Source organism: Panthera onca, chromosome C2, assembly GCF_046562875.1.
Source record: "Panthera onca isolate mPanOnc1 chromosome C2, mPanOnc1 haplotype 2, whole genome shotgun sequence".
Taxonomy (NCBI): Eukaryota; Metazoa; Chordata; class Mammalia; order Carnivora; family Felidae; genus Panthera; species Panthera onca.
Window position 1 is genome coordinate 1,928,211 of NC_138347.1, and position 25,296 is coordinate 1,953,506.

The 25,296-nt window shown below is 57.1% G+C and overlaps 3 protein-coding genes across 3 annotated transcripts in view; 2 read left to right on the forward strand and 1 right to left on the reverse strand.

Annotated features, from left to right (window-relative positions):
* The window catches only part of TSPEAR (thrombospondin type laminin G domain and EAR repeats), a 155,809-nt gene that overhangs the window by 17,558 nt on the left and 112,955 nt on the right, over positions 1-25,296 (forward strand). The window lies entirely within an intron of this gene.
* On the forward strand, positions 6,994-7,755 carry KRTAP12-2 (keratin associated protein 12-2). The gene is made up of 2 exons (XM_081796537.1): positions 6,994-7,427; positions 7,649-7,755. Exons 1-2 carry the CDS (start codon positions 7,049-7,051, stop codon positions 7,753-7,755), a joined length of 486 nt encoding a protein of 161 aa, XP_081652663.1. The 5' UTR covers positions 6,994-7,048.
* Positions 23,741-25,255, reverse strand: LOC132676174 (uncharacterized). The gene is made up of 4 exons (XM_078452634.1): positions 24,969-25,255; positions 24,584-24,662; positions 24,273-24,508; positions 23,741-24,086 (listed from the first exon to the last, which is right to left on the reverse strand). The coding sequence occupies exons 1-4, from the start codon at positions 25,190-25,192 to the stop codon at positions 23,741-23,743; spliced, it is 885 nt and encodes a 294-aa protein (XP_078308760.1). The 5' UTR covers positions 25,193-25,255.

The window sequence follows — 25,296 nt, forward strand, 5'->3', positions numbered from 1 at the left end:
TTCTTTTGGATATGATTTTTACTGCCTGAAAAAGTGTTGAAAAGCAGATGACCACGCACACACAAAATACAGCCACTTAGTTTTAGAAAAACACTCCTGCTTATTTAATACGTCTATTGCCAATAATGTGCTGTCGTGTTTATTACTCACTTAAGCATCGTTTACGTAGTTTTCTACTCATCTGTTTACTTACAGCACACCCGTGTTTGGAAACACAGGTTGGATTGTCACCAGGACTTTGTGAGCACTGCTCCTGAAGTTTGCTAAAGCGTGCAGTGCTGTTGATGGCAAGTCTGATGCCAGTCAGATTTTTACTTTTCCGTAGGTGACTTTTTTTGGCTTGTTTTGTTCTCTGGAGGCGCTTTTGGGAACCACCTATTGTCCATCCCATTCTGCAGTTCCAACAGGATGTGTCTGGGTTTTCCCCATTCCTTTTCTTGGTGTTGCTTAGTCCTTTAACCTGGGGACTGTGTTTTCCACTGTGGGAAGTGCTCCTCCCTGGGGACGCATTTCCTCATCCTCCCTGTGTCCTGACTGCCTCTCCTCCTGGAATCCCACACACCAGAGGCTGCAGCCCCCAGATGGGTCCCCAGGCTGGTTTCTTTCCTCTCATACTTCCTACCTCTTTGATGTTTTGTTCTAAGTCTGAGAGACTTCTCAGCCTCACTTGCAAGGCCCTTTGTTTAATTTCAAATACCAACAAGAGACCTTTTTTGGGTACGTTTGCTAACCGTTCCTTTTCAAAGCCTCTCCCCCCTTGCTCTATGGCTGTGACATCTTCTTGAATGTCTTTGAGTGTATTTAAGATTTGTTAAAAGGTGATTTCTGCTTCATGAGCTGTCTGCCTGCTCTGGGGTGTGTTTTATGTTTGCTACCCCAGGCTGGCCTTCTCACGCCACTGGCTTTGCTCATACGCTGGGGTGAGTGTGGGAGTGGTCGTGGCGGCCGGGCTCCCCTTCCTCTGCGTGTCTGTGCTGAGTTAGAGAAACCTCACCCGTGTGGGGAAGTTGACATGGTGCTCCGGGATCGGGGGTGGGGCCCTGCCAGGTGGCGGGGTTACCTGGGAATAAGAAAGTTGGGAGCCCAGAAGCCAGGATGAGACTTATGTACATGGGGTGTCAACAGCCCCCCAGGAGCCTTAGCCTTTCCCGGGTGAGGTGTTAAATTGTCCTAGAGATACACACCGGCGGCGTTCTGGGGAGGTGCAGAGCCTCTGGGCACTCTGCCTCCGATGGCTCCGGGTGCCCCCTCCCCTGTGGACACACCTTCCTCCACCGGGCCTGCCCATGGGGACCAGGTGCTGTCGTGCTCCGGGGCCCAGCCTGCTCCACCCTGCCTGGAGGTCGGCACATCTCTGCTTCCCGTTGGCTTTGTTGCGACCCTCACCCGTTGCAGGCTGACTTCTCCCCATGGCAGGTCTTGGGAGGGTTGAGATGGGGACAGTAGGCCCAGCCCGCCCTCTTGAACGGAAGCATCAGCTCTCTTGGCGTGCTGGCTTTGCCACAGCCCCCCTGGCGCTCTGGTTTGGCTGACCCACAGTCCTCCTTATTTCATTTGAATGCTGGGTCCCCAAATTCTCTTTGCACCCCAGTTCACGTGGAATATTAGGCTGCCACAGCATGAAAGCTCTTGGTTAAATTTCCCATCCAAAGCAGGAATCCCATTTGTGCCTTCTGTTTTCTTTTTAAAGGGAAATTTTATTTTGAACTACTTAGCTCGCCTACTTTTTCAACTATTTTTATTTTCATTTTATTGTGAAAAAAATCTCAGACATACAGAAAAACTGAATCACTCAGTGTGTAGCCACATATCCCGTCCTACAGTCCACAACCAACATTGTGCCTCACTTCCTTTCCCAGATTCTTACCCATCAGACCGTCCCTCTACATTGCCAAGTCAGTCGCAAACAATAGTACGCTTCACTCGAACACTCAGGAAGCATCCCGTTAGCAGGAGTTTCTGTGCTTTTGGGTGTGAAGTACCATGCCTCTTACGTGTGTCATTTGATGGCTTTTGACAAATGCGTGCATCCGAGTAAACCCTCTTGGGACCCACCACGGGACTGTGCACCCAACCTTATCGGGGCCCTGGACGCAGCCTGTGCCCAACCCTTTTGGCCCCGGCCCTAACCGTCCTCCCCAAATGTCCTCTTCCCCCTGGTCAGTTTACCCGAACCCCCCAGAAGCAGCCCGTGTTCTGGCCGTTAAACATCTAACGTGGTTCAGCTTGTCGTAGAGCCTCACTTAGACACAGTGGTGTGGCGGGCGCTGTCTGCCCGACTCTGCTCACCAGCACCGTGTTGCTGAGACTAAACAGTGCGGTCCTCTAACTGCTGATTCGTGTGACTGTCGTGGTGTTTATCCATCCCTGTTGATGGGCATGTGGGTTGATTGCAGTTCTGTCTGTTATTGAGAGAGTGGAAGAAACAGACCTCGTCTTCAAGGCTTCGGGGCCCGGAAGCCAGGATGGTCCCCAGGTGCTTGTTATTTTGCAGGGCAGCTCTGGCTTTTAGGGAACTTTTTGTTCTCTGAGCCGAAATCTGTGTCCCTGTCACCTTGGCTCTTTGGTGCAACCTCTTTTGTAGTATACTTTTTTTAATGTTTATGTTTGAGTCAGAGAAAGAGCGTGAGCAGGGGAGGGGCAGAGAGAGAGGGAGACACAGAATCCGAAGCAGGATCCAGCCTCCGAGCTGTCAGCCCAGAGCTCGACGCGGGGCTCGAACTCACAGACCGTGAGATCATGCCCCGAGCCGAAGTCGGACGCTTAACCGACGGAGCCCCCAGGCGCCTCTCCTTGCTCTGGAAAGCCCGCACGTGACTGTGAGCAGCCGTGGTCACTCAGGCGGTGCCCCCCCCTCCATCCCTTACCCCTTTGCGCAGTTTCTAGGCCCCGAGGAGCCCAGCACGAAGGTCCTCGCTTGAAATGGGGGGAAGGGAGGCCCCGTCGGGTTTGACAGCCTGGTCACCGCTTCTGTCAGAGGGGCTCCCCAGCATGCCGAGGGGCGTGACCGCCCCAGGAGGCCACCCAAGACAGGACTCGTACTCAGACATCGGCTTGTCCAAGGGGACAGGTGACAGGGAGAAACGGCTTTGGGGAACACTCACAGAAAGACAGCGTTGAGGTGCAGAGAGAGGGATTTTTAATAGATCCTGAGATCTCATGGATAAGACACTTGGGGATTCTAGTGTCTGTGGAGTGCGGCCCCGTCGGGGGTTCCGTCATGAGATGTGGCAGGAGAGCTCACGCTCCGGTTGATTTGCAGCTGCAGTTAGGGGTGCCGCAGGGAACAGGCCTGAGGACCAGGGTGGGGCAGGAGGGCCGGCAGCACCCGGAGGACTGGCAGGAGGGGGTCACGCACACAACAGGCTTGCGGCTCACGGGCACGCAGCAGGCCAGCTGGCAGGAGCTGGGCACACAGCTGGCGCTCACCCCCCACCCACCTTCGTGCTCCCTCTTCCCACCTGCAGTCTCCCCCCTCCCCCCTAATTCTCCCTCTTCCCGCCTGCGCGCTCCCCCCCCCGCCCCTGTGCTCCCTCTTCCCGCCTGCGTTCTCCCTCCTCCCTCCTAGTGCTCCCTCTTCCCGCCTGCACACTCCTCCCCCATCCGCCCTCATGCTCCCTCTTCCTGCCTGTGTTCTCCCCCCCAGTGCTCCCTCTTCCCGTCTGCATGCTCCTCCATGCTCCGCTCCTGTGCTCCCTCTTCCCACCTGCGCGCTCAGCCCGCCCCGCCTTCCCCACCCCCCTGCAGTGCTTCCCTCCTGCGAGGGCCACTTTACTTCCCTTTCTCTGAAATGTTTCACTTCACCCGGTTTCAAAGGACTTCTTTTTTGCTATCCATGGAGCTCTCGACGGGCAGTGCTTGTCCCCAGCACCTCAACACCGTTGCCGCTTCTGTGCCGCCTCTGACGAGAAGCCAGCAGTTTCCTTCTCCTTCTTTTTTATTTGTTTTAATTTTTTTAACGTTTATTCATTTTTGAGAGACAGAGCGTGAGCGGGGGAGGGGCAGAGAGGGCGACACAGAATCCCAAGCAGGCTCCAGGCTCCGAGCTGTCAACACAGAGCCCGATGCGGGGCTCGAACCCATGATCCGTGAGGTCGTTACCTGATCTGAAGTCGGAGGTTCAACACACTGAGCCCCAGCACCCCCCCCCCGCCCCCAGGCGCCCCTGGTGTCTTTTTTTAAAACCAGGTTTTGGAAGCTTGTCCATCGTGTGTTCAGCTCATTGTGCTTCGATTTCCTTCCCTCCTCCCGAGGGTGACCTTACCTGTGTGTTAGACTGTCAGACACCGGCTCACAGGCTCTTCTCATTTTTTCCTCACTCTCGCTTCTCCTGCAGGTCAGATAATTTCCCTTGACGTGGATTCACTTTCACACACTATTACTTCCGTCGTCGGTCCGCCGTCGGGACCTCCCAGTGGATATTTCATTTCTAAGTGCTGTGCTTCTTGGCTTGAATTCCCGGTTTTTAAAGCAGTTTCCATTTACCTGCTAACATGCCGTGTCCATTCACTCACAAAAGTAATATTTTCCTTTAATTCTTCGAACACGCGTTCCTTGGATTCTCGAAACATCTACAGTCGCTGCTCCACAGTCATTGCCCAGCCACTGTCCGGGCCATCTCGGGTTTCACGACTATTGATTGATTTTTTTCCTTAACTGGTGGATTGCATTTTCTCTGCCTTTTGTGGCCGGTGGTTTTGTTGTTGTATATTGCAATTAATTATGGTGATACATTTAGAAGGCCTGCATTCTCTTTTCCTGCCTATTCACTTTGGTTCTGGGTGATCGCCAGTTATTAACTGATCATGTTGAACTTGAGCGAGTTTTACACCTGCTCAGGGTGGATCTGTGGGAAGCCCAGGGGGATTACTAAGCTCCTTGTCTTGGTGGGGGTCGAATTCCAACCGTCTTCTCTGGAAATGTTGCCACCGGTTGGCTTTGTTGGGGCAGGCCCAGAGTAGGGCTTCCTGTGGGTCTGGTCGCTGCTCCGGACGCCTGACTGTGTGGGGCCCTAGCAGCACGTGGGGGCTCCCCCTCCGTCCTGTGGCACACGCTCAATGTTAAGCCTCCGGTGGTGTTGCCCCGAGCACAGACAGCCCTGCCACCTTGGACAGATGTACAGCAGCGTCTCACGCAGACTCACGCACGTTCCCTCCCTCCTGATGCCCCACTCCTGGGATTCTAGCTGCTTCTGCTGCCCGAGCACGGGGGGTCTTCCTCCTCGGCAAGCAGGCCGTTGTGTTCTGCGAAAACCCCAGCCCACTGAACGGCCTTCGGGACGCTGGCCTGGGCAGAGCCGGGCGAAGGCCGAGCGTCTCTCGTGTGCACTCTTCCTCTCAGCAGCCGGTCTGTGCCGGTCGGACCGACCGCGGCCCGAAGACGGAAGGCTCGTCGCTGTTCTTGGGTCGTGTCATTGAGGGAGCACTAGACTACCGGCGCTCCGCGGGTTTCCCCGGTATCCTTCCGTTCTCCAGACTCAACACTTGTCTGTTCTGGGAGGTTCCTGGTCCACACAGCAAAGGCTGTGGCTTGAGGAGCCCTGCAGGTGTCATTCCTGTCTGCCTCGGTGTGGGCCCCACGGAGACAGGCAGCTACCAGGCTCTCTTACCCACCTATCGCTGCTAGAACGGTTGGAGGACGTGGCTAGGTGTGTGGCTGCTGAGACAGAACCAGGCAGACTCCTGTCAGGGACAGCCTGTCCTGGAAAACCGTAGATGACACCCCCCGCCCAAAAGAGGTCACGGTTTTACGCTGAGATTGCCCCGTCCAGGCAGACCCCAGCCGGCGCTCTCTGCAGGCGGGCGGCCCCAGATCTGCAAGCAGAAAGGAGTGGAGCGGGGGGAGGGGGGTGGGAACACTGACGGACGTCTGTCCTCCCGGAGGAGACCTCGGAGTGGGGAACGGTGTCTCCCTAACAAACAGGGAGGCCCACGAGTGTTTGTCTGGGCCCGGATGTGTGTGCCTCTGTGGGGGTGCCTGCACCTCCCTGAGCTGTGTGTCCATCTTTGGGGCCGTGCGCCAGAAAATTCTCGTAAACCGGTCCTGAGTCTTGTGATGCAGCAGCCTCCTGCAGAAGCGTTTTCAGAAACGCCATCAAGTTCTCGGGGTGTTCTCACTGTCGGCAGGGCGGGGGGCATGCAGGTGGCAGGAGAGACCTCGGATTCTTTGTAGGAAAGGTATGGAGGTCATCCAAAGGCGATCTCTGGAGTTCACAGGCCAGAGCCCCGAGGAGGGTGGGGAGTGCTCCTCCAGGCCGGCTTTCAGGCCCGAGACGTCAGGCGAGAGCCCCAGGGAGGAGAGGAAGACCCACCGCTGACTCAGCCCGTCACCCGGGTCCCCAGTGACCCTGTGTGTCCATCCGCGGCCCCCCGGCCCTCACGCGCTTCCCGGGGACGCCCCTGCTTCCTGTAGGGCCGCACCCCTGTGCAGCGGATGCCCTGGCTTTGTGCAGCCTGCCTCTCTAATGATGAGGTTTTTCTCACGACGAGGATCAGAGGTCACTGCCCGTGAGTTCTCCGTGACCCGTGCCCTCAGTCCATACCCGTGCTGTGGGCCAGTGGCCACCGTGTCCTTCCCGTGTACCGGCCGCTGCGTGACCTCCAGCTTCTGGGACACTCGGACGTGAGCCCGACTCTCTCGATCTCCCCGTGTCTGCCCCGGAGCCTTCCTGACGGGCAGAGGCTGTTCGGGGACGTCATGGCGCACAGAGGCAGGTTGGGAGGTCTGCGTTTTCAGATTCACGCAAACGTAGCTCGTGTGAAATCGTGAGGAACGAGGCTCCAGTAAGACACTCGGGCAGGTTTCCAAGTGCAACACGAGCGTGGGGAGGGGCAGTTAGTCACGCGGGCGAGCGCCAAACAAACAAAACACGTGCAACAGAAAACTAAGTTCTGGGAGACGGCCCGGAAGCAGCTCAAACCAGGAAGACAACCGTTGTGTCCCGTGTTGCCAGGACGCCCACGGCCCGGTATAAAGGCGGCCCAGGCAAGGAGCCTCCAGACGTCCCCGCCCTCCTCCCTCCCGGACACCGGCCGAGCCCCACGCCAACATGTGCCACACCAGCTGCTCCGCGGGCTGCCAGGCTTCCTGCGGCTCCTCCGGCCCCTGCCAGGCGTCCTGCTGTGTGCCCGTGAGCTGCAAGCCCGTGTGCGTGCCCGTGAGCTGCAGACTCGCCGTGTGCGTGCCCGTGAGCTGCAGGCCCGCGTGTGTGCCCTCCTGCCAGTCCTCCGTGTGCGTGCCCGTGAGCTGCAGGCCCGAGTGTGTGCCCTCCTGCCAGTCCTCCACGTGCGTGCCCGTGAGCTGCACACCCACTGTGTGCGTGCCCGTGAGCTGCAGGCCCGAGTGTGTGCCCTCCTGCCAGTCCTCCATGTGCGTGCCCGTGAGCTGCCGACCCGCCGTGTGCGTGCCCGTGAGCTGCAGGCCCGCGTGTGTGCCCTCCTGCCAGTCCTCCACGTGTGTGCCCGTGAGCTGCAAGCCCGCGTGTGTGCCCTCCTGCCAGGCCTCCACGTGCGTGCCCGTGAGCTGCACACCCACCGTGTGCGTGCCCGTGAGCTGCAAGCCCGCGTGTGTGCCCTCCTGCCAGTCCTCCACGTGCGTGCCCGTGAGCTGCACACCCACCGTGTGCGTGCCCGTGAGCTGCAAGCCCGAGTGTGTGTGCCCGTGAGCTGCAAGCCCGCGTGTGTGCCCTCCTGCCGGCCCTCCTGCCCCACCCTGGTCTGCAGACCCGTGTGCTATAGCTCCCCGCGCTGCTTCTGACCAGGGGTCTCCTAACACCTGCTCCGGGGGCAGAGGGGGCCCCGCCCGTGCCCCTCCGGTGAGGACCAAGTCTTCGCCGGGCCTCCAGTTCTGCGCGCGGCAGGTCAAACACTCCCGATGAATCGTCTGAACCCTGGGGCGAGGAGGAGCAGGACGAGCCGGATCCCCCCGTGACCCTGCGTGTCTCCGCCGGGGTCCTTCTCTGTCTCCGGCAGGGAACCCAGCCCGTGTGAGCCCAATAAATCGTGCCTTCCTGAGGCAGCTTTCTACTCCTGTCTCTCTGTTTCTATGTTTCCTGCCCACTGAGTCGGCGCTACGGAGCGGGGAGGGCTAATCCCCTCCTCAAGGCGGCTCGTCCGCGCTGGGGGCTCCCGGTGGAGGGAGTGGCCGCCGGCCTCAGGCCCCCGTGATCCGTGGCCCGGTGCGTGTGGCCGCGGCCAGCGACTCGCCCTTTTCCAAGGCTGCTCTTGCTTCCCCTGGCTGTCAGTTCCGGCCCTCAGTTCATGATCCACTTGTGTCGCTGGTCCACGTGCGGCCCAGTGTTAATTGATTGATGATCAGTTATTATTATAATAAACCCCACGAACCCACTACCCCACGTGGAAACTAGAGCACCGTCGGTAATTCACCCCGGGCTTCTCAGGGAAACCGCTGTTAGAATCGTGTGCTCTTTGCTACCTTCTAAAAAAGAGAGCGGAGTCACCTCTGTGTGGCCCTGAAGCGCGTGTTTTCTCACGCAGGGCCCTGAGGGACGTCGGAAGGTATTGTCCTGCACTCCTGGCCTCGGACTCACTTTCTTCACTCCGAGCACTGTTGCTAGGATTTCTAGCGTCGTGTCGTGTGTCCTCTTGACCCTTCCCGCCTGCTCCATGCTGGGGCTGTTTCGGGTGAAACCTGCTCCCGTAGATGGGCAGGTGTGGGTGCCGAGGGAACGGGGGACCGGAGGGCCTGGCCGCGGACTGTCCACGTCCTCCTTTGGCACCCGTGACCTTTCCGTTTGGGGCAGCCGACCGCCCGTCCCCCGGCAAGGCTCTCTGTCTGTCTGGCAGTGTCTCAGGCTGGTGGGCAGGTGCATGGGAGCCTGCCCCCCCCCCCCCCCCCAGGAACACACACCTGCCGCAAGCCCCGGGCGACAGTGGAGAGGCAGAGACACCGGCTTCTCACCCACCTTGTCTCCAAAGCCACTGCACCTCCATGCCTGCTTTCTGGGGGTTGTTTTGTAATGAATTTTCTGAGTCGGAGAAGTGGGTGCGTTTGAGACCCGCCGGCAGTCTAGTCTGCCTCCACCTCCCCCCCGCGCCCCCCGGCTTTGCTCCCAGCTGAGGTCGAGAGGCCTGCACTGCGGACAGGAGCCTGGCTGCCCTCCCACCCCAGGGATGGCCTCCGGAGCCTCAGTCCTTCCTCCTCACGCAGCTCTGCGGTGACTAGATGTCACAATACCTGGATCCTGCCCGACCCCACCCCCAGGCCCCGTTGTCCCTGAGCTCCCGAGGAGGCCAGTGGGGGCCGGGAGGCAGGTCAGCTCTCTGGATGTGGCTCTTTTTTTTTTAATTTAAATTTTAGTTAACATGCAGTGCAATATTGGTTTCAGGAGTAGAATTCTTTGATTCATCCCTTACATACAACACCCAGTGCTCATCACAAGTGTCCTCCTCAGTGCCCATCACCCACTTAGCTCCTCCCCCACCCACCTCCCTCCATTCTCCCCCAGCTCGTTCTCTGTCATTGAGAGTCTCTTGTGGGGGCGCCTGGGGGGCTCAGTTGGTTAAGTGTCTGACTTCAGTTTAGGTCATGATCTCTTGGTTCATGGGTTCGAGCCCCTTGTCGGGCTCTGTGGTGACAGCTCAGAGCCTGGAGCCTGCTTCGGATCCTGTGTCTCCCTCTCTCTCTCTCTCCCCCTCCCCTGCTCACGTTCTGTCTCTCTCTGTCTCTCAAAAATGAATAAATGGTAAAAAAAATTTTTTTAAACAGTCTCTGTGGTTTGTTTCCCTCTCTTCTCTTCACCCCCTTCATATGTGTTCATCTGTTTTGTTTCTACATATGAGTGAAATCATACAGTATGGGTCTTTCTCTGACTGACTTATTTCACTTTGCATAATACACTTTAGCTCCATCCATGTAGTTGTAAATGGCAAGATTTCATTCTTTTTCATTGCTGAGTAGTATTCCATTATATATATACATATCTTCTTTATCCATTCGTCAGTGGATGGACACTTGGACTCTTTCCATAATTTGGCTGTCGTCAGTAGTGCTGCTATAAATATCGGGACGCGTGTGCTCCTTTGAATCAGCATTTTTTGTATCCTTCGGGTAAACACTCAGTAGTGTGATTACTGGGTCGTAGGGTAGGTCTATTTTTAACTTTTTGAGGAACCTCCACGCTGTTCTCCAGAGTGGCTGCACCAGTTTGCATTCCCACCAGCAGTGCAAGAGGGTTCCCCTTTCTCCACATCCTCGCCAGCACCTGTTGTTTCCTGAGTTGTTAATGTTGGCCGTTCTGACAGGTGTGAGGTGGTATCTCGTTGTGGTTTTGATTTCCATTTCCCTGATGATGAGTGATGTGGAGTATTTTTTCATGTGTCTGTTGGCCATCTGGATGTCTTCTTTGGAAAAGTGTCTGTTCATGTCTTTTGCCCATTTCTTCACTGGATATTTGTTTTTTGGGTGTTGAGTTTGAGAAGTTCTTTATAGATTTTGGATACTAATCCTTTATCTGACATGTCGTTTGCAAATATCTTCTCCCATTTTGTCGGTTGCCTTTTAGTTTTGCTGATTGTTTCCTTCACTGTGAAGAAGCTTTTTATCTTTTTTTTTAAGGTTTTATTTTATTTTTGAGACAGAGAGAGACAGAATATGAATGGGGGAGGGACAGAGAGAGAGGGAACACAGAATGGGAAGCAGGTTCCAGGCTCTGAGCCATCAGCCCGGAGCCGGACGCGGGGCTCAAACTCACGGACCGCGAGATCGTGACCCGAGCCGAAGTCGGATGCCCAACCGACTGAGCCACCCAGGCGCCCCCAGAAGCTTTTTATCTTGATGAGGTCCCAATAGTTCATTTCTGCTTTTGTTTCCCTTGTCTCTGGAGACATGTCGAGTAAGAAATTGCTGAGGCCGAGGTCAAAGAGGTTGCTGCCTATTTTCTCCTCTAGCATTTTGATGGTTTCCTGTCTCGTATTTAGGTCTTTCATCCATTTTGAGTTTATGTTTGTATATTTTTATTTTTGTGTAAGAAAGCGGTCCAGATTCATTCTTCTGCATGTCGCTGTCCAGTTTTCCCAGCACCACTTGCTGAAGAGACTGTCTTTATTCCATTGGATATTCGTTCCTGCTTTGTCAAAGATTAGTTGGCCATACGTTTGTGGGTCCATGTCTGGGTTCTCTATTCTGTTCCATCGGTCGGAGTGTCTGTTTTGGTGCCAGTACCATACTGTCTTGATGATGACAGCTTTCTAATACAGCTTGAAGTCTGGGATTGTGATGCTTCCAGCTTTGGTTTTCTTTGTCAGGATTCCTTTGGCTGTTTGGGGTCTTTTCTGGTTCTGTGGATGTGGCTTTTGAGTCCTGGAGGTACCAGTACTTCCAAGGGCAGTCTCACTACTGGCCGTCTGAGATTTCCAGCCCCTTTAGTCTTCCTTAGGGACAGGTGATAAACTTAGAGCTGCAGAACTGCTTTTACGACCTTTTAGCTGCACGGACTGGAACCTATTACATTGTTTGAATTTGGGGGACTTTGGTAAACTGAGCCAGTTGACTCGGATGTATGTAGACATGCACCCACATACTTGCATATGATGTATGCACACACACACACACACACACACAGTATATATGTATGCACCGTGCACACACCAGTGTATATCCCTCCTACACACACGCACACACATGCACGAGGCATCTGGTTTCCCCAGCCAGCAGTGGGAGGTGAAACCCACAGAGTAGAGATGGGGTGCGGACAGTGACATAACAGCACCCCCGAAGCTCCTCCCCAGAGGCCCCACTCAGCCTGCTCAGAGCCTATGGGACCCTCAGGCCACTCGGAGCCTCTGTTCTGTGGTGCTGCTTTTCCACATCGGGCATGTCTTAGGAATGAGGTTTTACAACATGAGAAACCAAAGAGGAGAATGGAAATCTGACAAATGTATTAATTAGGAAAAGGTCCTCCAGGAAAGTGCGATTTTCTTCAAAGCCACGATAAAGGGAGGAAAAGGAGCAAGTCCGAAACGGGGCCTGCGGACTGTGTTTCCATCCGCCCCGGGAAGGAGGTCTGTGGAGAGGGGAAGCTGGTGTGGGTCGGGACGGGACAGATCTCGCTGGGCTCCTTGATGTGGCCGGAGTGGTTCCTCCAGGACTTGGAGGCCGGGAACGGATGTCCTGCAGCAGGTGGGGGCACCAAAGGGGACAGGTGTGCAGGCGAGGGCAGGGCAGGAGGACTGTCATACACAGGGCCACCCGCACCTCACGGGGCACGCACGTGTGCGTACACATGTGCACACACACCCAGCTACACAAGGGCACACACACATACGCGTGTGGGCACACACAGGGCACAAAAGTACGCACAGGTGCACACAAGGGCACACACATGCATGCACATGCACGCACGCACACACACACACACACACACACACATGGCATTCACACACTGAGCTGTGCTTATCGGGTCCCTTGTCACACTGGCTGATGGGAATTCCCATGAAGCTCACAGTGTAGGCGGGACACAGGACACAGGACGCCGGTTTGGGAACCTTTGGCTACTTTGCCGTGTGAGAGGCACATGGTGAGAAAAGGCTGCTGGCAGAGTCCAGAGAAGGGAAAAGAGTTTTACTGGGTTAGAAAGGCCTCCCTAGCGCCCCCCACAGGAACCTTACTTGAGGCTGGGGTGGTCACCACAGGGTGTTTCTTCACCCATGTTCTGGGACAATGTGTTATATTCCTTAGTGGTTTTTAGCATTTACAAGGCATCATAAACTGTGCACCCTTTTAAACATTAAAAAAAATTTTAATGTTTATTTATATTTGAGAGAGAGACAGAATGTGAGCAGGGGAGGAGCAGAGAGAGAGGGAGACACAGACTCCGAAGCAGGCTCCAGGCTCTGAGCTGTCAGCACAGAGCCTGACGCGGGGCTCGAACTCACAGACCACGAGATCACGACCTGACCTGAAGTTGGACACTTAGCTGACTGAGCCACCCAGGCGCCCCCTGAGTCAATTTCTTTAATGGTTCAAAGTTATTCAAGTTTTAAATGGCTAATTTGGGAAAGTTACATATTTTTAGAGATTTTATTGGGATTAAGTTGTTCATAATAGTCATTATTTAAAAAATCTCCATTATATCTGTAGTCTTGTCGCATTTTTATCCCTAATTTCCTAGTAGTCTTTATTTGTGCTTTCTTGTTTATTCCACTGGCCAGTCTTGTCACATAGTTGTTTTTTCATAGAATCATCCTTGGCTTTGTTGATCTGTGTGGTGTGATTATTTTCTATTCCATTAATTTCTGCCTATGATTTTGCTATTTCTATACCGAGTAACTTTAACAACATTTCCATGACACTCTCCATAGAAAATCTTTGGAAAACCGAGTACAGATGTTTTCAGTATGTCGTAGAGTGGAAGCCAACAGGGAAATCCCAGCCCCTTGTTTTACAGCGACAATAAATTCATATTTCTGACCTGCTGTGGCTGAGCCTCATTCATTGTGGCAGAAACCAGTGTTTTTTTAGTCTCATTGAAATTCTTTGTTGACAGGTATAAAGGAGTCAGTGTATATACACCATGAGCTCAGATTTTTAGGCCACAATGAAATACATAAATATAATGTTTAACCTGAAAATAAAATACATGCTATCTTACCGTGTACTGGGAGGTTTTTGAGACAAAATACTGTGTCTCATCTATAGCTAAAGAAAAGTATTTGCCACTTGCCGAATTCTGAATGTGTTGACCATTGATGTCCTTTTTCTGCTTGCCCCTGTCATGTTTGAAGACAGTGTGTCACAGTCTCCCTGTAACAGGAGCTGTCACTCCTCCTTGGAATGCACCAGACATTGATATTTGAGGCTATACTTTGTGGTACATAGAAGGTCAGGATCATTCTGTCTTTCTGGGGAGTTGGATTTTATCATCACCAATGAGACATTCTCTTCATCAGTAACGGTGCTTTCTACCCTCAAGTACATGTTGTCTATTAAAATAGTTGTACTAGATGTTTTGGGTTAGTGTTTGCTAGGTGTCCCTTTTTCTCTGTTCACTTTCAGCCTTTCTGTCTGTGTGCTCTGGACCAGGGGTTGGCACCCTTTTTAGGTAAAGGACCAGGCAGCAGCTGTCTGCAGCCTGCGGGCCTCCTGGTTGCTACTGTAACCACGAAGCCCTGCTGTTGCAGCACGAGTTGCCATAGACGGGGCACAAGCAAGGAGCGTGGCCATGTCCAGTGAGCCTCGTGGACACCTGGGCAGAGGCCCAGCGCTGCCCCGAGGGAGGGGTGCAGCCTGTACCCTGACTTAGACCACAATAGCACAGAGCTGAATTTCGTTTCTAAAAGATTCGATCTCTGTTTTTTAACTGGAGAGTTTAGTCTATTTATATTTATTATGATCACTAATATATTTGAATATATTTCTATCATCTTATTTTGTGATCATCTTTGCCCCACCTTTCCATGCTGCTTCTCAAAGTCCCTTTCTACCTGCCGTCACGTTGACATTTTACAAGTTTCCTTTTGTTTTCTGTCTTCTCTGGTTCTGAAGTTCCTATGCTTTCTATTCTTTGATTGGCGGTCCTTAAGATTTCCATGGACATCCCTCATGTGGTCTGGCATCAATCATGTCCCTTCTCACCTGTACATAAAGCAGATTCCCTCCAGCTTATCGGCATTGTCTGTCCAGGGCTCTGGTTCGCCTTTAAATTTTTTCTAACCCCACTAATTAGCATTGTTGCTATTCTCCTCAGTTAATATTTGTTTATCCACATATCTACCAGCTTCTTAAGTCACTGCCCTGCTCCGCCTCCCCGATGGTTCCCCCTGGGTCTGGTCCTCCTCCCTGGGGACATCCTGCAGGTGCTCCTGTGTGTGCACTGCTGATGAGTGAGCTTGCCTGGGAACGTGCATGGAGGTGGAGGGAGGCACGCGGACCTTTCCATCCGCCTCACTGTCTCCTCGTGTGCAGCTATGGAGCCCACTGCAGCCGCTCCCCGTGGGCAAGCTGGACTGTTCTCTGGCTGCTTCCAGCACATTCTGTCCTGAGAACTCCCGGTGCTCGTCATGTGGGGGGGACTTGGGTCTCTCGCACTTGCCTGTGCTGCTCTTTGGGACCTGAGGCCGTGCTTCATCACCCCTAGAAGACAGCTTCTGCCCCTAGTTCTCTCTGGTCTCTTCCTCTGGAAGAGCAATTAATCGACTACCGGACCTTCTCCGTCTATCTTCCAAGTCTCCGGGCCACGCTTTGTCCTCACGGGGTCCCTGCAGCTCAGCGCTGTGGCTCGTGGCAGCCCGTGGCAGTGCACCCGCCCCGCCGTCTCTCCACGCAGAGGGCTTTCACTTCAGTGGTTTTACCCGTTTTAGCTTTAGAGGTTACATTTGGTTCTCCCGAGCGCACGTATCTTAAAAAAGAATGGAACCTTCTTCCTCTTTCATGTTTCTTATTTCATCTTTTAGTTTCACCCGTTTGAAGCTCACGTATTTAATGTCTGTGGTGGGATTTCTACGGCGCGAGGTTCTCGGGCGGCTGCTGTCTCTGTGGCACTTTGCCCGCACGGACGTGTGCGCTCACGCGGTCGCGTCTGTAACTTGAAATTTGTATCTTTTGACCCCATACCCATGTCACCCCCCCCACCCCTGGAAAACATCAGTATCTTCTCTGTATTTATCACCTCGTTTTGTTTCGTTTTCTTTCCTTTGGTTTGTGTTTTAGAATTCACATATAAGTGATATCATACAGTATTTGTCTTTCTCCAACTTATTTTGCTCAACATCATTATTTTAATGTTTCTGTCTGATAGCTCCAACATCTGTGTCATTTTTGAGTCTAGTTTTGTTGATTGCTTTGTCCTTAGAAAATGGATTGAGTTTTTTCCTTGCTTTTTAAAAATATGTCTTGTAATGTTTGATTGAATATCAGAGATCCTGTATTAATTGAAAGGGACATACCCAGTGTTTCTTCCTGGAAACGGGTGAGTCTCTCCTGTCGGGTCACCAGGGTGGTGGGGGGTAAGTTCCGATCAGCCTGCTCAGATGTTGACCTTGGCTTGGGCGTCACTGTTCTTGCGATGACCTTCAAGGTACTAAGACTTGAGATTCCTTCGTGCTGGGCTTCCAGTGCCGTGTGCGTGGGGCGAGGGCTGGAGGCGCAGGGTTCTTGCTCCGCCCTAAGTCTCCAGCAGCCCCTGTGTGCCCCGCCCACGGAGGGGACCCTCCACGTGCCTGCCTCCCCCCAGTGACCGCTGCTGCTCCTGCGGCCGTGCCGGCCAGGCCGAGTCGGGGGCAGGAGGGCTCTGTTGTCCTGGCCCCGGGTCAGTCCTGAGCAGGCCCGCGGGCCTGGGTCTTGGAGGGCGAGGCTTCCTCACTTCCGGCTGCTCCTCCCCGGGGTGGTCAGACTCCCCTTTGTAGTGGGGGTGGGTTTGTGTGAGCTTCCCCCTCCCTGTTGTAGCGATCCTCGAAGGCACCACGTCAGGCCCGGCGCCCGGCCCGATTCCCGGCCCCTGTTCAGCGGGGCGGGTTACCCCTGCACTTCCCCTTCTGCAGGGTGAGTCTCGGTGGTGGGTGTGTGGATGGCACCGCCCCCCCTGCGGCCTCCGAGGAGCCCCCGCCTCGAGCTGAGCTGTTGGAAAGGGGGCTCTTTGAGGAGGGGCGGCCGCGCTTATGGTTTGTATATGCCCTGGAGGAAAGAACTTCAAAGACTGTGAAAATAAGACAGGGGCAAGCTGCCTCAGGGAGGCACGATTTATTGGGCTCACAGGGGCTGGGTTCCCTGCCGGAGACAGAGAAGGACCCCGGCGGAGACACGCAGGGTCACGGGGGGATCCGCTCGTCCTGCTCCTCCTCGCCCCAGGGTTCAGACGATTCATCGGGAGTGTTTGACCTGCCGCGCGCAGAACTGGAGGCCCGGCGAAGACTTGGTCCTCACCGGAGGGGCACGGGCGGGGCCCCCTCTGCCCCCGGAGCAGGTGTTAGGAGACCCCTGGTCAGAAGCAGCGCGGGGAGCTACAGCACACGGGTCTGCAGACCAGGGTGGGACAGGAGGGCCGGCAGGAGGGCACACACGCGGGCTTGCAGCTCACGGGCACGCACACGGTGGGTGTGCAGCTCACGGGCACGCACGTGGAGGACTGGCAGGAAGGCACACACTCGGGCTTGCAGCTCACGGGCACGCACACGGAGGACTGGCAGGAGGGCACACACACGGGCCTGCAGCTCACGGGCACGCACACAGTGGGTGTGCAGCTCACGGGCACGCACGTGGAGGCCTGGCAGGAGGGCACACACTCGGGCTTGCAGCTCACGGGCACGCACGTGGAGGCCTGGCAGGAGGGCACACACTCGGGCTTGCAGCTCACGGGCATGCACGTGGAGGCCTGGCAGGAGGGCACACACTCGGGCTTGCAGCTCACGGGCACGCACGTGGAGGCCTGGCAGGAGGGCACACACTCGGGCCTGCAGCTCACGGGCATGCACGTGGAGGACTGGCAGGAGGGCACACACTCGGGCCTGCAGCTCACGGGCACGCACACGGAGGACTGGCAGGAGGGCACACACTCGGGCTTGCAGCTCACGGGCACGCACACGGACGACTGGCAGGAGGGCACACACGCGGGCCTGCAGCTCACAGGCACGCACACGGTGGGTGTGCAGCTCACGGGCACGCACGTGGAGGACTGGCAGGAAGGCACGCACTCGGGCTTGCAGCTCACGGGCACGCACGTGGAGGACTGGCAGGAGGGCACACACTCGGGCTTGCAGCTCACGGGCACGCACACGGTGGGTGTGCAGCTCACGGGCACGCACGTGGAGGCCTGGCAGGAGGGCACACACTCGGGCCTGCAGCTCACGGGCACGCACACGGAGGACTGGCAGGAGGGCACACACGCGGGCCTGCAGCTCACGGGCACGCACACGGCGAGTCTGCAGCTCACGGGCACGCACACAGGCTTGCAGCTCACGGGCACACAGCAGGACGCCTGGCAGGGGCCGGAGGAGCCGCAGGAAGCCTGGCAGCCCGCGGAGCAGCTGGTGTGGCACATGTTGGCGTGGGGCTCGGCCGGTGTCCGGGAGGGAGGAGGGCGGGGACGTCTGGAGGCTCCTTGCCTGGGCCGCCTTTATACCGGGCCGTGGGCGTCCTGGCCGCCCAGAGGCACAGCTGTGGACTTCCTCATAGCTTTTTCCATCAAGTTTCCCCAACACCCTCTTGTCCTGAGACGCCCTCCCCCGGGTGATGCGCCGCTGTAAATTAAGTTTAGCTTAGAGGCCAGTTTCTTCTTCTGTAAACAGGACGTCCTGGTTCGACTTTACTTGGGGTCCTTGTTACTTCTCCAGGCCGATACTGTGCCCGGAGCGCCACCGGTTCGACTCAGCACCGTAGCCTTTATTCCTTTTTGCTGTCAGTGGAGGCTTTGGGGCAATAATGCGTTTTGAGCTTTTATTTTGCACGGGAAAACATTAAAGTAGGGATCTGCAAACTGGGGAGCAGAGAAGTCTGTGGGACAAAGGCGGCCTGCTGCCTGTTTGGCAAATAAAGTTTTATTGGAAACGGCCATGCTCGTTTGCTTACGTGCCGTCGAGGGCTTGCGCTGTAATGTGAAGTGGTTATGAGACAGACCACGTCACTGCAAAGGCTGAAACATTTACTGTCTTCCATTTATAGAAAGGTGACCGACTTCTGCCTTATAGCCATCTATGTAATCATCGATTTGTTCGTGCAACAGACATATACTTTGTGCTGGCTATAGAGATGTCCTAGCCTCATGGGCCTTCTGGGGCAATGGATACATGAGTGCGTACAAATCAACGCCTGAAATAATTACAGAGAGGGCCGAGTCCCAGAAAGGAAAGCAGGCCCAGCAGGTAGAGAGTAATGGGGTGTTGGTGGGTGGTTGGGGGCCTCTGTGTGGAGGCGACGCTGAGCTGGCTCCTGGGTGATGCGGAGGGGTCGGGAGGCGGTGTTCCAAGCAGAGGCAGCCGTGGGAGTGTTAACGACACTGCTGCAGGATGGGCATGCTCCAGGAGCAGCGGGAAGCGTGGACGAGCGCGGCGTGGACGCTCGTCTTTAGGTGCGTGCGGACGGGTTCAGACCGTGCAGCTGGGGGTCCAGCCATCCCAGTCCTGGGCCGACAGAAGAAGAAGGACAATGTCAACTTGAAGACACGTCGGGAGGAATCATCCAATCCGAAGAAGAGAGAACAGAATTATGAAAAACGAAGAGGGCCCCTGGGACAATATCGGGAAGTCGAACAACAAGCAAGTTCAACACAAGAAGGAGAAGAGAATGATACTGAAGCACAAGAATGTTTTGAATAATGGACAAAATACCCAAATTTGATCTATTAAAAAAATTCTACCTAACAGCTCCAAGAAACTCAGAAACCCCCCAAAGCCCTAGCATGATTTGGCCCGATGGTGAGGACCACAGACTCCAGAGTGAAACCCAGCAGCTTCCAATTCCTGCTGCTTGGCCGCCCCAGTGAGAACGCGCACACAGCACAGAATCCTTCCAAACCTGATTGCACATCCGTGTAAGTGGGGCACACCTGCCCCTCGAATGGTGGCAGGGACCGATAACTAATCAGTTATGAGACGATCCACGTGAGATGCTTAGCACAACACCCGGCACAAAGCTGGGACTCCCTCACTGTTATTCTTGCAATAACGTGGCCACAGCTCTCCCCGATGAGGAGCCCAGCCGTTTGGCCCTGGCCAGGGGGGGAAGGCCTTGTAGGTCACTGAGTTTCCAAATCAAAACGGGGGCACCGCCCCCACCCCCCCACCCCGGGTCTGGTGACTTGGATGGTACTTGTGTGGACGGAGGGCAGGGTGTATAAACTTGGGGAGGACCTTGAACGTCCTGATGTGGAGTCCCCTGTCCCTGCTGACGGTCCTTGGCCATCCAACCTGGGGTCTGAATCCAGAAATCGCAGGGCCGCTGGGTTACAGTGAGCCTGGGGGCTGAGACAGAGTTTCCTGAACTGAGTCACTTCCAGCAGAACCTCCAGGAAGAGACGCACACAGGAGGAAGAGGAAGAAAACAAGCAGGCAACCAGGAGGAGGGCGCCCCTGTGGCTTGTTGCCAGGACGCCACAGCCTGGGTATAAAAGCCGCCTGGGGAAGGAGGCTCCAGACCGGCCCCGTTTTCCACCCTGACTCCACTCCAGCCCTACATCGCCATGTGCCACACCAGCGGCTCCACTGGCTGCCAGCCGGCCTGCCGTGTGCCCAGCTCCTGCCAGGCGTCCTGCTACGTGCCCAGCTCCTGCCAGGCGTCCTGCTACGTGCCCAGCTCCTGCCAGACGTCTTGCCGCGTGCCCGTGAGCTGCAAGCCTGTTGTGTACCTGCCTGTGAGCTGCAAGCCCATTGTGTGTGTGACCCCCTCCTGCCAGTCCTCCGGGTGCTACCGGCCCTCCTGCCCCACCCTGGTCCTCAGGCCTGTTCCCTGCGGCACCCCTAACTGTGGCTAGCCCGTGGCCTCCTGGGACCCCTCCTCCGTGGGGCCAGAAGTAGCTGCTGTCTGAACTCCCGGCAGGCAGACCTCGTCCACCTGAGACCTTCTGGACCTGACTAGACCATCTTACAGCAAAGCCGCCTGATCCCCACTAACCAAGCAGACAGAGTCACCCCCGTCCCCCGACCCCAGCCCGGGTCGTCCACACGGCACCCACCCTGGCTGGTGCAAGTGCCCAGCCTCTGCAGCCGCCAGCACTGAGCTCTAATAAATCCCAGAGTGCATGTGAAGCCCACCCGAGCGTGTGCTGTCTCTCCTTAGTGCTTTCCTCAAACTGCTTCCTCCAGGACTCGCTCCCAGGCTTCTGGAAAGCTCCTTCTGCAGAGAAGCCACAGGGGACCAGATGGCTGTGCCCAGGGGACTGACCACTCAAAGGCGGCCCCTTGGCGCGTGGGCACTCCTAGCTCAGCCCGACGGGCCCCCAGGGCTTCCTGTGTCCCTTGAACGTGAGGTCAGTTCTCACTCAGCTCTGGGCGGGACCCAGGGTGACCCTCTGACTTTGTGAGGTTAAAAGTCCCCCGCTCGGCAATTACTATGCGAGCCCACCCCGGTCTAACCATTAAAACTGTCCGCTCCATACAGAGTACAGCTCCTCCTGCAAACGTCCGGGGGCACAGGGCTTTGTGGGTAACTTCCGTGGGCCCCAGAGATGTCCGCGTCCCCATGCCCGGAATCAGCGACTGCAGCCCTACAGGCGAGGCGGCTTCCCAGACGGGGTGCACGGAGGGTCTCGCAACGGGAGACGCCCTGGAGTAGCCGGGCGGGCCCGTGTCATCCCGGGGACAGGCGGGAGACGCGCAGAGAGGGCGTGGTCGTCGGCACAAGGAAGCCGAGGCACACCGTGGTGCCGGGGGGAAGCTGTTTGGGAACCGAGAAATAGTGTAAGAGGAACACCATCAAGGGGGGGTCCTTCCTGCAATGGACACATATCTGGAAACTTCCCTTATCGTGAGGTCACGGGATAATAGAGGATGTGAAATTCAGGAGCGGCTCTCAGAGCACCGGCCGTTCGCAGCCCTTCCTCGTCCTTGGTCCCATTCGGACCCCACCGCCAGCCACTGTCTCACCGTCACAGGTGTTCAGTCGTTGCGTCAGGCCCTCGTCTTGCACACACCCTCCCTCCAGGACCCCGGGGCCACGGGCCCACCCACCAGGCAGCGGGGAGGCCCTCCTAGTCTCCTCAGTGACGCCTCGGAGGGGGCGACCGTCCTGGTCTCGGGCCTGACGGGTGACGGGGTGTCTGGGGTCGGGAGTTGCCCACAGACGGGCTCCCCCGAGACCTGGAGGGTCCCAGAACATGCTGCACCGTGAACGGCGTTCAAGAAGCTTCCAACGGTAACGACAGCCATCACCTCCGACTCGTTCTCTCCTGGGCAGCGGTCGCCCGCTGACTCTGTAGACGCTCTAGCTGGGAGTCGTCCCGCGGACGGTGTAGACGTTCTGTCTGAGAGCTGTCTGGCTGACCATGTAGACGCGCCATCTGGGAGCAGTCTGGCTGACCGTATAGATGCCCCATCTGGGAGCAGTCTAGTCTGGCTGACCGTGTAGATACCCTGAATGTGAGCAGTCTAGTCTGATTGACCACGTAGATGTCTATCTGGGAGCAGTCTGGCTATGTAGACTGTGTAGACGCCCCTCTGTGAGGAGTCTGGCTGACCGTGTAGATGCCCCATCTGGGAGCAGTCCAGCTGACCATGTAGACGCCCCAGCCAGGAGCAGCTTGGCTTCAGGGTGGCCGGCCACGCCTTCTGCAGCTGTGACCGACTTTCCCGGGGAGCCGTCAGAAAGTCCTGGATGTTCTTGTGCCACGGGGCAGGAGTGGGGGCGGGGGCACGTCCTGCAGGGGCCCTGCCCCTCCCTCCCATGCACTATCCTGGCACCGATGTGCGTTGTGGGTTGCCGGTTTCCACGTGAGTCAACATCCGTGCACTGCACTCTTTTTGGTTCCCGATGAGGCGGAACTTCCTCACGTCTCTCACTCTGTGCTGTGAGGAATCCAATCTGCCCGTCTATCTGTGCAGACGGTGGAATTTTTCTTAAAATTCAAATGGACGAGGAACGGGCACAGGTTTTGAATAAATGTGGGGAAACTGAGGGATTTAGGAGTCAAGGCAGGTAACAATCCAGCCCCTTTCTCTTCACAGGCCCCTGGGGATTTTGCTCTGTCTCTGCTTCCCTGGGAGGGGGGTGGGGAGAGCCAGCCTCTGCGAGGAGGTACCTCCCGTTCCCGGCTGCCGGCCTCTGCTATTCTGCTCCCGAGGGCCTCTTCCGTCTGTCCCTGGCACAAGGGACAAATAGGGAGCCTGATGCTGACCTGGTGGGTCTGGCCGGTGCTCCCTGACCCTCTCTAGTGCTAGTGGTCCACTGAGACTGCAGGCTCGTCCTCTTCCACTGTCCTGAGGATTGGTTCACAAGGCAGCGTTTTGCTCCCTGTCTCCTCAATCAGGCCTTGAAACCTCGAGCAGAATGCGTGATGCCTGAACCGACCCCTGCACCCCTCCTGGGGCCCGCGGGAATCTGCTGGCGCTCAGAGCGTCAGCCCTCGTGCCCAGACCAGCACGCAGGCGTTCCTGCATGTGGACGCCTCTCTCCAAGGGCGTCAGCGCGGTGTTACTGGGCCCTCGGGTTCCCACCAGGTAGGGTCGTGCTGCCCCCAGCTCACCTTTAACCTGCACGGGCAGGGGGCCAGGCGTGGGCAGGGCCCGAGGCCCACTCAGGGTGCGAGGCTTCTGCAGCCGCACTCACGTGCCGGGCCCAGCCCGGGGAAGGCCTGGCTCTTCCCCGGGAGGAGGGTGGGGCCGCGGGGTGGGAAGGGAAGTGGAGTATGTGTGCAGATCTCCTCTTTCGGGGGCTTTGAACTTGGACTTGGAGGCTGCGTCTTTGTCGCTTGCTTCCACCAGGCAGAGCAAACGCTGCCCGCTTTGGCGTGGTCTCTGGGCTCAGAGGAGAGGGAACAACACAGCCATCTCTGTTTCATGATCCAGACATTTTATTGATGATAGCAGTGGCCTTTGTCACCCGGAATGCGAGCAACCAGCCCTGCAGGGGAGGGCTCCAGGGTGCAGCAGCCCCCCCCCACCCCCCCGTTGAGGGACCTGTCTTTGCAGAAAGGGAAGCCGGGCATGTCCGGATCCCCAGAAGGCAGCAGCCGTGCGTCCACCGAGGGGCAGGGGGTGTCCTGGCGCCCCCAGAGGGGTTCCGGGGCTCCTGAGAGAGGACGTCTGTGCTCTGGAGCAAAGATGGCAGAAGGTCTTCTAGAGGCAGAAGCTGGAGCCGGTCAGCAGCAGGGCTGGCCCGAGACAGGGCCGCAGCAGGCAGGGCGGGGGAACGCGGGGCGGCAGAGCAGGGACACACTAGAGGAGGGTCTGCAGCAGGGGCTGGGCTGGCAGCAGGAGGGGGCTGAGCAGGGGGAGTCCTCGCAGCAGACAGGGGTGCAGCACACAGGCTTGCAGCACATAGGGGTGCAGCACACGGGCTTGCAGCACACAGGGGTGCAGCAGACGGGCTTGCAGCACGCAGGGGTGCAGCAGTCTTCCTGGCAGGGGGAGGAGGTGCAGCAGGCGGGCTGGCAGCATGAAGAGGTTGTGCAGGGGGAGTCCTCACAGCAGACTGGGGTGCAGCAGACGGGCTTGCAGCACACAGGGGTGCAGCAGGTGGGCCTGCACACGGGGCTGCAGAGCAAGGACACGCAGGAGGATGGACGGCAGCAGGAGGAGGCAGGGGTGCAGCAGGCGGGCCTGCACACGGGACTGCAGAGCAAGGACATGCAGGAGGATGGGCGGCAGCAGGAGGAGGCAGGGGTGCAACAGGCGGGCCTGCACACGGGGCTGCAGAGCAAGGACACGCAGGAGGATGGGCGGCAGCAGGAGGAGGCAGGGGTGCAGCAGGCGGGCCTGCACACGGGGCGGCAGAGCAGAGACACGCAGGAGGAGGGTCTGCAGCAGGGGCTGGGCTGGCAGCAGGAGGGGGCTGAGCAGGGGGAGTCCTCGCAGCACACAGGGGTGCAGCAGACGGGCTTGCAGCACACAGGGGTGCAGCAGTCTTCCTGGCAGGGGGAGGAGGTGCAGCAGGACGGCTGGCAGCATGAAGAGGTTGTGCAGGGGGAGTCCTGGCAGCAGACAGGGGTGCAGCAGACGGGCTTGCAGCAGACAGGGGTGCAGCAGACGGGCTTACAGCACACAGGGGTGCAGCAGGCGGGCCTGCACACGGGGCGGCAGAGCAGGGACACGCAGGAGGAAGGTCTGCAGCAGGGGCTGGGCTGGCAACATGAAGAGGTTGTGCAGGGGGAGTCCTCACAGCACACAGGGGTGCAGCAGATGGGCTTGCAGCAGACAGGGGTGCAGCAGACGGGCTTACAGCACACAGGGGTGCAGCAGTCTTCCTGACAGGGGGAGGAGGTGCAGCAGGACGGCTGGCAGCATGGAGAGGTTGTGCAGGGGGAGTCCTCGCAGCACACAGGGGTGCAGCAGGCGGGCTTGCAGCACACAGGGGTGCAGCAGACAGACTTGCAGCACGCAGGGGTGCAGCAGTCTCCCTGGCAGGGGGAGGAGGGGCCGCACAGGAGGGTCAGGCAGGGGGCCGGGGCGCGGCACGGGGGCTCGCAGCAGCTCTCTGGGCAGTCGTCCACCTGCCAGGAGGAGTCGGGGCAGGAGTCCGAGGCCCCGGGCAGGCAGATGCGGCTGCCATAGCTCAGGTCGCTAGAGCAGACGGACAGGGTGGACGCGGCCATGGCGGGGGCGGTGGGGCTGCAGGAGGGAGTGTGTGTGTGTGTGTGTGTGTGTGTGTGTGTGTGTGAGTGTGTGAGGAGCTCCGGCTGTCTGTCGGCTTTTATAC